Raw genomic sequence first — 11756 nt, 5'->3', positions numbered from 1 at the left:
CTCAAAGTCATATTTTGGTTGCCTTGGATTTGGTTTAATTTTCCTCAGCTTCAGCTTGAATTTGCATATGAGTAGTTGGTGGTCTGTTCCACAGTCAGCTCCTGGCCTAGCTTGGCTAAATTTCCACCACAGTTGGTAAGTGGAAGGAAGGTAATGGAGAAATAGCATGGCCGTTCTCTCTAGATATCAGTTGTCTCTATCTTGTGATCTATACCTCTGTCATTTATGAATCTCCTTGCATCTCCCATCTGATGGCACTGCAGGTGTCTTGGGCATATTGTTGTTATGTGCCATCAAGTCAGAACTGACTCATAGCTGATCTTCCTAAATTTCCAGAGGCTATAAATTGCACAGGAGGACACTGCCCACCTTTCTTCCATGGAGCAGCTGGTGGACTCTTGGGTTGTCATCACAACTCCTGATCCACTAGACCACCATACCAGCTTCTAATAAAGCATATCTCCCTATACTCATACCTTGTTCAATGTGACACTGTCACTTTTCCCAAAAAGCAATGGATCTGAACTATCCTTGTGAGAGGATAGTCTATTATTTGAATGATAGGATATGGTGGAAGTAGCAGAGTACATGTCATTCAGACTAGAAAAACGTTTAGCATTTTGTACAAATTTATGTGTTTTTTTAAATTAAATTTTATTAGTTTTAATGAACATTTACAGAGATCTTGGGTTTTCATTCATTCATTGTTGCTCTGTTTTCTCCACCCTCCTCCCCAGTTCGTTCTTCTCCCCCCCATGTCTGTTTTAATTGTCCAATTGTTTTTATGTTTGTTAAGACAGAAGTGACCCATAGCTGACCCCTCTAGCAGGTTTTCAGAGGCAGTAAACTGCACAGAAGGAGACTGTCCATCTTTCTTCTGCAGAGCAGCTGATGGATTCAAACTGCATGCCTTTGCATTGGCAGTGCAATTCCTTACCACTAAGCGGCTAAAGTGACTGTTAAAATGAATTCCCACAAAGCCAATGTGTGCTACAATGAATGCAATTGACATGTCCCATTAGCTACTTGGTATTTTAATTTGGATAAATTCTAGGTTTTGAAATGCGATAAAAATATTTATGATGGTGCCAGTGGCTACATTTCCATTCCAGACCAAAAAAGGTCCTGTTCCTCCTCCAGGTTTCTCCATGGTTGACCAGTCAGCCTAAGAACTCAGGAGCATGTCTGAATTGCCCCTTCCTTTCATTGTGCATCCAGTCTTATTTTTTCCATTTTCAAGTCTCTCAGCAGTCCTCTTTCCCCACTGTCATCCCTTATAATAAATTCCTGACTGGTCTCCCTTTTCCATTTTTGCCCGTTAACACATTCTTCACAGAACTACCAGAAAGATGTCGGAAAGTATAACTTTGGTCAGTTGCTCCACTTTCCTGAATTCCTAAATGGTTCTCCTTTATATAGAGAACAAGAGCCCTTTCTTGGCCATGTTGTCTCACATGCTATTTCCTCACACTAACTTCTGGAGTAAATTTCTATCACAAACCCTAATTACTTCCTTCATAGGGCTCCTTCCAAGCTGCAATTCGTTTGCTCATTTATTGACTTGTTTGTTCTATAGAAACTAACATTCACTCTAGAAGGAATATTCCCTTTGTATCTCAGCAATAGAGCACTGCCTAAAACCGATGATATCTTCAATAAACACTATTGAGTACAGAGCAAGAAAGAAACAAAGCAAGTAATTAGTCTCTACTTGCCTGGAGCAACAGAGAAAGGAGAGTCAGGAACAGGAAGAAGTATGGAATACTTGGCTAATTGCATCTATGGGCAATTGCCTCCTTTGGAATGAGACCAGAAGAACTACATGGACCACAGCTATCATTACTGAACACTTTGATCTTCCATAGAGGGATTTTGATCAAAAGGGAGAAAATTAAGAACTTCAAATTCTCATGGACACTAGACTTTCTGGAGTCATGTAGGTATGAATAACCACTGAAACTATTACTCAGAGATAATCCTTAAACCTTAAATTAAAAAAAAAATTGTTGTTGTTGTTGATAACCTTCGAGTTGAGTATGACTCATAGTGACCCTATGAACAAAAGGCCTGCGTGACTCCCATCTACAACTGTCAACATTTATCAAAGGTCATAGGGTTTCCGGAGGCATGTTGTTCAGGAAGTGGATGCCACTCCTGCTTCCATAAAAGCTCTGGTGGCCTAGTGGCAAGAAGCTGTGCTGCAATCCCAAAGGCACACAGTTTGAGGCCACCAGCTGCTCCTTGGGAGAAGGATGGAAAATCTCCACCCATGTGATTAACTGCCTCTGAAAATCCACCGGAGGGTCAGCCTGTTCAGTGCTCTTCTTTAACACCAAGTAAAAAATATTCCCTGATATTTTCTTCAAACCAAGTAGTCGTTTGCCTTGAGGAATACTTCAGACAGAGAGTGAGAATGGTTGTACAACTCTAAGATTGTGATCAATGCCTGAATTACACACATGTAAACTACTGAATTGGTATATGCTTTGCTGTTTATGCTCTCATTAGCAAATAAATAAAATAAAATTGGAGAAAATATTAAAAGTACATCAATTATGTTAATAACTGAGAGTTCTTGGTTTCAAAGACTTAGTTTCTCTTTGTTACCAACCCCCCTTCTGATTAACTGAAAACTGAGGTTTCACTCTAAAGATTCACATTGACTCCAGACCCACAAGGCAATGAGCAGTTATGTCAATGTGTGATTTTCTTTAAACGCACAACTTCATGAGGCAGGTATTTTATACACAGAAAACAAAGGCTCAGGGATATTAAGTCACTAAACTCTCTGGATGTTTGCAGTCATTTCTCCTCATTTTGAATCATGCCACTTCAGAAAGTGAAGGTTCCAAAAGTTTTACTCCTTTTATATCATGGAGGTCAATTTTAAAGAAGTAATTTCCAAATGCATTTTGAATGCCTTTCAACCCAAGCTTCCTCCTTCAGCACCATATCATACAATGACACATTGCAAACTCCTTTTACATCAGCCTAGGACTCTTCTGGAACTAAGAGGCATTACATTCAACCCTTGGGGAGCTCTGGTGGCTTGGTGGTACAGAGTTGTGTTGCCAACCCAAAAGTACTTGGTTCAAATCCATCAGCAATCTTCTCTCATGTAATTAACTGTTTCTAATAACCTATTGGACGGTCAGCTATGAATAAGTTCTATCTTAAAGGTAAATAATAACAGCATTCAACCCTTAACCCTTTTATAACTATTTAACTCATCAGATCATGGAGGATCTAGGGAGATTCAACAACTTCTGCAATGTTGTTGTTGTTGTTGTTATGTGCAATTAAGTCACCTGTGATTGCATATATGTATTCTGGGGGGAGGCATAATTCAATCCATGACAGATGGCTCAATACAGTGGCTGCAAAGGGGAGAATGTGAAGATTAGGCAGTGTTTTGTTCTGCTGTTTGGCACCTGACCACAAAGAAGCCCCTGTAGCACAATTATTACTCAGCTGTTAATTTAAAGTTTGGCAATTCAAGCCTACCCACCACTCCTAGGATATACACAGCCTTGCAAACTTTGCAGAGCAGTTCTACTGAATCCTATAGGAATACATCACTAATGATGTTGTTGTTGAGTACCAACTAATTGGAACTGATCCATAGCTGACCCTCCAGCGGGTGTTTTGAGGCAGTTAATCACACATGTGGGAGGTGATTGCCCATCCTTCTCCCACATGACTGTTACAAACTCCTAATTCTCATTCATCAGGCAGGAATGAAATTATTCCTCTTTAATGGTGACATCGTTAAAGTTTTGTATGACAATGCACTAAAGAGACTCTCAACCACTCCCCATTAATAAATTCTTACCCTGGAATTCCAGTCCTCGCAGCTGAAAGGTGACAAGACCATTTCCAATTTCAATCAGGTGAACAAAGGCGTTGAGGTAATCTGAAGCCAAAATGAAGCAGTCTCCAGAGCTGTAGTTACCCCAACGACCAAGCACCAAGTCCCCACAGAGGGACTCCTGCAAGGACCTTGTCAAGTGCTCATAAAAGATGGAATTGAGATTGTTGTCATCACTCCCTAGAGGTAGAAAAAGAAAAGGGTGAATGAGGGCATATTCCAAATGTACTCAAACCTAGGAACCATCAGTTGTCATGTGACTAAGGATAAAATCAGACTTTTCAGATTCACAAAAGTCAAAGTCTCTAATTTCAATTGATCATATGAGATTCTCCCCCGCCCCGTATGTTTTTGTACAGAAGCCTTGGTGAAAAGAAGTTCAAGAATTGGCTGCTAACTAAAAGGTGAACAGCTTGAACCCATCAGATTCTCCATAGGAGAAAGATGGGAAAGTTGTTTATATAAAAATTTACAGCTTTGAAAACCCTGTGAAGCATTTGACATACAGCATTTCTGTGAGTTGGAGTTCACTTGACAGCCATGGTTTGACTTGAGTTTTATATACCCTCTTAATGGTGGAACAATTAAACACCCAGTGCTAACCCACAGATTGGTGGTTTAAATCCTCTCACCAACCCCCTGAGAGAAAGATCTGGTGATCTGTTAAGGCGGTGGTTGTTGTTGTGGGCTGTTGAGTTGGAACCGACTTATAACTGACCTTCTAGCAAATTTTCAGAGGCAGTACATCACCCAAGAGGAGACTGCCCATACTTCTCCTGCGTGGATCAACTGGTGGATGCAAATTGTTTGCCTTTGGAATTGCAATGCAATTCCTTACTAGGCCACTAGAGTTCCCTCCATAAAGATTAGGGCTAAGAAAAGAGACCTGGGAAATGAATAAGGATGATAGAAGAATGAGTGTCTTTAAGCTGTGGTGCTGGAGAAGAGTACTGAATATCCATGGACTACCAAAAGAACAGGTATATACGGGGGGGAAAATGCACCCATGGTGCTCCTTGGAGGTAAGGATGGCAAAGCTTTATCTCATGTATTTTGGGAATGTTGAAGAAGAAGCTCTGCTTTAAAAAAGGACATCATCCTTGGAAGAGTGGAGGGTCAGTGAAAGAGAGGAAGACCCTCAATGAGATGGATTGGCACAGTGACTACAGCAACGGGCTTGAGTGTGTCAGAGCTGATGAGGATGGCACCGGATAGGACAGGGTTCAGATCTGTTGTTTATAGGGTCACTATGAGTCATGCTCTACTCAACAACATGTAACAATAACAACAACAACAACAGGTCTGTCACAATGGATCATTGTGAGTTGAAATTGACTCAATGACATTCAACAATAACAATATACCTTCATAGGTAATTTTATCTACATGTTTATTTATTTCTAATTTCTAGTTAGAAGGAGATGACTTACAAATTCATATATCCAGCTGACCTTCTCTTGTCTGAAGTCTAGTTCTCTGTATCTACTTTTCTACCTAACATCTCCTTTCTTGTGCATCTCAAAGACACCGCAACTTCAACATGACCAAATCAATCTGTATCCTGCAGTGAGTGGTACCAATATATTTAGACAGGAGTCTTTAATACTCTTTCACATGCAAGTGCCTCAATTTTATCTCCGTCAAATATTGCTTGAGCTTTTCAAGTTTCCTCCCTGTCCCAAGTGACATCATCCCTGCATGAATGATCATGACAGTCACGTGACCGACCTGTGTGTGTTCCCTGAGAGCTGCCATGCAGTCTGTCTTCCACACAACAGCCAGAATGAGCTTTTCAAATTTAAGAATTTAACATGTTGCCTACGACCCCCCCAAACCAATTGCTTACAATCCTTCAGTGGTTTCTCAAAACTCTTAAGATAGAGCAAAGATTCAAGAGCATGAACTATAATGTCACTGTTGTTATGTACCATTGAGTCAGAATCAACCCTTAGCTGACCCTCCAGGGGACCCTCCAGTATCTTTTCAGAGGCTGTACATTTTGTGCAGGAAGACATTGTTCATGTTTCTCCTGAGAAGCAGCTGGTGGATTTAAATGTGTGCCTTCTGACTGACAATACAAGACTTTACCACTGAGCCACCAGAGCTCCCTGTACTAGGATGACCATATTATTGATATGGTATAAATCCAAATAAACCAGGGCTGTCAAATCAGTGTACATGATCATAAGGCAAACTGGGTGAATGATGCCTTCCCTCCATCTCCATCCTCATTTCACACGACATTCCTTCTTAGAGTGTTATACACAATAGCACAGGTCCTTTTTCATTTGAATGAAAATGGCCATCTCAGGCCTTTGTGCTCCTCTTCTGACTGAATCCTCTTGAATTCCTTCCTGGCTTCTTAGTGGATATTTTCATTTTGTCCATCTTATCCGCCTTATCTTTTGTGGAGTGTGCTCTGTTGATGTCAGAGCTAAGACACTTTTACCCATGCCATGCTCTGGGGGCGCAGAACATATAAAACTGTAGTTAATCCCAAGGCCATGCCTCTCCAGCGAGCTGAAGCCACCAGCAGCTCTTAGGGAGAAAGACCGACACTCAGCTCCTCCTTTGTGACTTACAGCCTCAGGAACCCCTAGAGGGGTCAGCTACAAGTGACTTCCAACTTGATGGCATTGAGTAGTTTGAGTATGCCTGTGCGAGTTTCCTACTAATGCTGCCTTCTGGATTTTTGTAGCGTTAGGGTGTATGGCTAAGTCTATGGTCCATTTTGAATGTATTTTGTATATACTCTGAGATTAAGAGTTAACTTTTCATAGATAGAAGTCCAATTGTTCTGGCCTCCCTGAGCTGAAATACTTAGTTCTCTCTCCCTTGAATTGCTTTGACATTTTTGTCAAAATTGTATGGACCTTGTATGTCCCAACCTATGTCGGAATAATCAATAATATTCAATCAGTCTACTCTATCCTTTCACAAGGCCTTTGCCTTAGTTATTACAGCTTTGTAATAAGTTCTGAAATCCTGTAGTTATGACCTCCAGCTTAGGGCTTCTTTTAAAGATCATTTTAACTATCCTAGTATCTTCCATAGAAAATATGAATCTTTGAATGAGCTTGCCTCAAACATACAGCCATGATTTTGATTTGGTTTTTGTTACATTTATGTATCATTTTGGAAAGAATCTTATCTTTGTAATATTGAGTCTCTCAACCTCAGGGTAGTTTTTATCTGTTTCATTGATTTTGCCCATTTCTGGTAACTTTCATCAGCGTTTAGGGGTGTCCTTTTCATCTTTTGAAAAATTACATCCAGCTTTTATGTTGTTTGCTGCTATTGTAAATAGTACATTTCCCCATCTTAATTCCCAATTAGTGGCTTTACAGAAATACAAAGGTTCATTGAGTTTCCTCCTCCTCCATCTTTGATCTTATAACCTCACTTATTAATTCTAGTCACTTTTGATATCTTCTGAGTTATTTTTAAATTAGAAAATCATGTTACCTGTGACCAAAGAGAGTTTCTTTTCTTTCTAAAGGCTTTGAATAACCTTTTCAAAAATAATGAACTAATTATATTTTAGTATCATTATTTCAGAGTAGTAGGAAAATCATCAGTGTGCTAAGATCACCAAAAAATAACTATATATAAGCCTTCTGCGACCTATGACCCATCTGGCATTTTCACTTACTCTGACAAACTTGTCTTTTGAGAGTCATGCCCTATCCCTCTCCATCTTCCTTGTGAATACAGGGAGAATGAATGATGGCATCTGAAGAAGAGATAAGGTACAATAAAGAGGAAAATGCTCTATTTCACACACCACGGGTGTGTGTTGAGAATGAGGGTGGGCCAGTATTTTTTCTCTAACCCCCCTTCCGGTACTTGATTTCTTTCCTTCCCTCAGTACATACTTATTAGGATCTAAACTTTAAAAAAAATTTTTTTTATTATTAATTTCAATGAAAATTTACAGAGACTTTGGATTTCCATTCATTCATTGTTGCACTTTTCTCCCTGACCAACACCCCCTCCCCCCAGTACACTATTCTCTTTGAAAAGTAAAAGAAAAAAAATCTTTCGTTGTTTTCAATCCCTCCCCCCAGGTCAATTCCACTATGTAGCCCTCACTCTGGACTCTCATCATGACAAAAATACCTAATCACATATCCCTTTTTAACAGTTTTCTCCCTCATCTGTTTCAATGCAGTATACATTATTGAACCCATCTTTCTCAGTCTCCCCCCAACCCCGATGTCAGTCCTGTTTTACAACAGTGGCACCATGCAGTATTTGTCCTTTTGTGACTGAGATACTTCACTCAGCATAATGTCCTCCAGGGTCACCAATTTTGAACAATATTGCATGAGCTCCTTGTTTTTCAATGCAGCGTAGTATTCCATTGTGTGAGAAAGCTAAATAAACTGGGAATTCCTCTTTGTTGGTAGTCCTGGTAGAGGGAAGAGGGTTTAGGAAGGGCTTGAGAGAAGTTGGCACTCAGATCTTTCATTTAAAAAATGTTGGACATGGGGGCCTCAAAGGGAACTTGCCTAAAATAAAACTCAAGGTTTTCTTCTAGGCAGAGCCAGAGGTAGGTGAGGCCAGAGAGCTTGCAAATGTGATGGCAGCTTCGTAGTATTGCACCCCTGTAAACCCAAGTATGAGGGGAGAATACAGAAAGACGAAGCCAGGTTCTGCGTGCCTTATATAAAGATTAACATCCATTCATCTCTAAGAAAGCCATAAAACAACATGATCAGATGATGATTCTCTCTGCTGAGCACTCATGACAGTAAAAAATGAATTTGAAATCACTGCATCTATAACTTAATTATGATTAATGGAAAGAAGGAAACTGTTCTATGGAGCGAGTCGTGCTAGACAGTCTAATAAAGCATCAGTCTGCTTAACATCCTCTACACAGTGCCGCGGATGGCCTGACCATTTGCATCTATTCTCCATGATGAATCAGCAGGCATCTGAGACACTCATTAGAGGCTGCTTGGAGTCTCTGGTAGTTGAAAAGAAAAGGTCTGAATGAGGGAATTAATCTTTGCTTAATTGCTGGGTGTTTAAGAGGACAGAGAGAAGAGCTACAATGACTGAGGGGAGGGATGTTAACTTGTGGCCTCTTCTTGGAACGCACTGTCCTATTGATCACACATCTGCATAATTAGATTATAGTGAAGCAATCATTTGCTTCACTAAAGGCAAGGCCTTGCTTGGGAAATTCTACATCTGCAAGTGATCCATGGCTTAGTGACATGTCAGGCCTCGCTGGGGAATATCAGGGTTGTTTGGCATTCTTTCCCAGCTGTAGTGACATAAATAAAAATGACACCTATCTCTCCAAGTGTTTTACATTTTAGTTTCAAACTGATCTTACATAATCCCAATCATGTACCTGACACAATTCTCCCTAGACAAAACTTCTGACACCAAGGGAGAAAGCAAGGAGGATAAAAATAGAGAACTAGAACTTAGCATCCACTTATAAGGGAAAAAAGAGATGGAATACCTTAAAACTAGATCAATTGTGAAAAGAAAAAAAATGCATTAATTTATGATAGCTAACATTATGTACAAATTTAGATAGGGTAATAGGGTCAAGTTTTAGGACAAATATCAGCGTAGCTCTTGCTGTGGAAGTATTTTGTGGTTGTGACGAACATTTACAGTGAATTGACTTTAAGGAAAATATTGATGTCTTTGAATTGTGGTATTGGAGAAGAGGACTGAATATCTCATAGACTGCCAAAAGTACAAAAAGCTTGGTAAAAGTGCAGCCAGGATGCCCACTGGAAGCAGACGAACCATCACCTCACCTACTTTGGGTGTGTTTCTAGGAGAGGTTAATCCTTGAATATGGCCAGCATGCTGGGAAAGGTGAAGAGATGGAGAAGGAGAGCAAGACCTTCGATGAGATGACTGACACGGTGACTGCACAAAGGGTCAAGTGTATCAGAGCTGAGGATGACGGCACAGATAGGAGAGGGTTCGGGTCTGCCATTCATAGGATTTCTGAGTTGACTTGATGCCACCTGATAATGTGGATGGGCCTCCTCCTAACCATTAAAGGTCTGAAGAGTAAAAATAGGCTTTCCTGAGGAGCAAAGCTCTGTTTAAAGTCAGTTGATGTCCTGCCATTCCCAGCCCGCTGCATGGACTTGACAGCCTTCCCAGTCATACGGCCAATTCCATAAAACTAATCCACTTAGGTATATTCATAGATCTCAGCGGCTCTGTTTCCCTGGAAAACTCTGACTAACATAGATCCTTATAGTAAGAATTTTCCTCATTTAGTGCAGACTGGTTTCTAAACTCTGCTGTATTCTGGATTCTGGAATGCTTTGCTTTTAAAATGATCATAATGCTGGATGCTAAAACACTAATTCCAAGATTTAAAAATTTGGATTTGTTGTTTATAATACACAAAATATGTCCCTATTCACCCCCAAAAAGTTTTCTTTGAGTGGATTCTGACTCATGGCAACTCCATGCACATGTGGAAAGGCTTTCGGAAGATGGGGAAAGTCTATGGGACTTTCCAAAGTGGCAAGGATCCACTGTCATCCAGTGGCTGACAAGGTCACCAGACCTATTTTGAGATGCTTCTAGGTGAACTTGAATTGAGGGTTGCACTAGTCCGAGATTCCATGTAATTAACAGAGTCATTTAATATGGAAAAATTACTGTAACTATTCCAAATCATGAAGAAATGCTTTTCTAAGCCAAATCCAGACCAAGCTGCCTGCACAGTGTCTTCTTGTTATGTTGTTTGGAGTCACTGAGTCAAGTACAACCTGCAGATCTGAACCCTGTCCTTCCCTGTGCCATCTTCACACTTCATGGCACACAAGATCCTATTGCGGCAGACACTGTGTCTATTACCTGGTTGAGTGCCTTCCTGTCCTTTGTTGATCCTCAAGCAAGATTAATTAAGATTAATTCCTCTCCACTGAATAGCCCCTCCTAGCAACATGCCAAAGTATGTGAGGCAAAGCCTTATCATCCTTGCTTCCTAATAGCACTCCGGCTCCACCCTCTCTAAGACATATTTATTTGTTCTTTTGACAGTCCGTGGGATGTTCAGTGCTCTTCTTCAACACCACAGCTCAAAGGCATCAATTCTTCTTCTGTCTTCCTTAGTCATTGTCCAGCTCTCTAAGGCATAGAAAGTTATCAGAAAGACTATGGCCTGAATCAGATGCACCTTAGTCCTCTGACTTCATTACTCCTCAATAGAGAGATCGCTAACTGCAGACTTTCCCAATGCTGGTACCAAAGTTGTTAAGAGTGGACAATTACCAAGACACACTCCAAGACTCTCAACTTTGGACACCTGGTTTTGTTTTCATTTTTAAGTTGAAGGACTTCCTCTACGCAAATACACACTTTAGCAGGAGACAAGAAAGGTGTCTTCTTACCTGCATCCTTTTCAATTTGCACTGCCAGTCTTGTATTGGAGTTATCTACACGCTTTGTGCTAGAAGAAGCCAAAACAAGAGTAAAAGATATAATTAGATCCCCCCAAACAAAAGGGGTCGGGAGCTCTGGTGGCCTGGTAGCAAGGAGCTGTGCTGTAATACTGAAAGCACACAGTTCAAGGCCGCCACCTGCTCTGCAGGAGGATGGGCAATCTCCTCCTGTGCAAATAACTGCTTCTGAAAACCTGCTGGAGGGTCACTTATGGGTCAATTCCAACTCTCTGGTATACAACAACAACAACAAATGAAAGGGGTAGCTTCAAGAATGAGCTGTGGGAGCAGATAATGCAGAGAAGACAGAGCTCCAATCAATAAGATGATTATTTCAATTAGCTATTGTTGCAAAATATTGTTGCAACATATGTTGGGAAACCGGTCTTCAATACAATAAAAATTGGCACTCAAAAGAGGAAGTAAAATTATCCCTTTATGCAGATGAC

The 11756-nt window shown here is 40.5% G+C and overlaps 1 protein-coding gene across 1 annotated transcript in view; it reads right to left on the bottom strand.

Annotated features, from left to right (window-relative positions):
* The window catches only part of LOC102848006 (pecanex-like protein 2-like), a gene marked incomplete at its 5' end in the record, with an annotated part of 123185 nt that overhangs the window by 71577 nt on the left and 39852 nt on the right, over positions 1–11756 (bottom strand). The window contains 2 exons of the mRNA XM_006903346.1: positions 3833–4048; positions 11257–11315. Coding sequence (XP_006903408.1) covers positions 3833–4048; positions 11257–11315 — 275 coding nt within the window. The remainder of the gene's footprint in view (positions 1–3832; positions 4049–11256; positions 11316–11756) is intronic.

Source organism: Elephantulus edwardii, unplaced genomic scaffold (genome assembly GCF_000299155.1).
Source record: "Elephantulus edwardii isolate Elephantulus edwardi_28Jun2011 unplaced genomic scaffold, EleEdw1.0 scaffold00575, whole genome shotgun sequence".
Classification (NCBI taxonomy): domain Eukaryota; kingdom Metazoa; phylum Chordata; class Mammalia; order Macroscelidea; family Macroscelididae; genus Elephantulus; species Elephantulus edwardii.
Note: the sequence above shows the minus strand (reverse complement) of the source record. Positions and strands in the feature narration are given on the sequence as shown.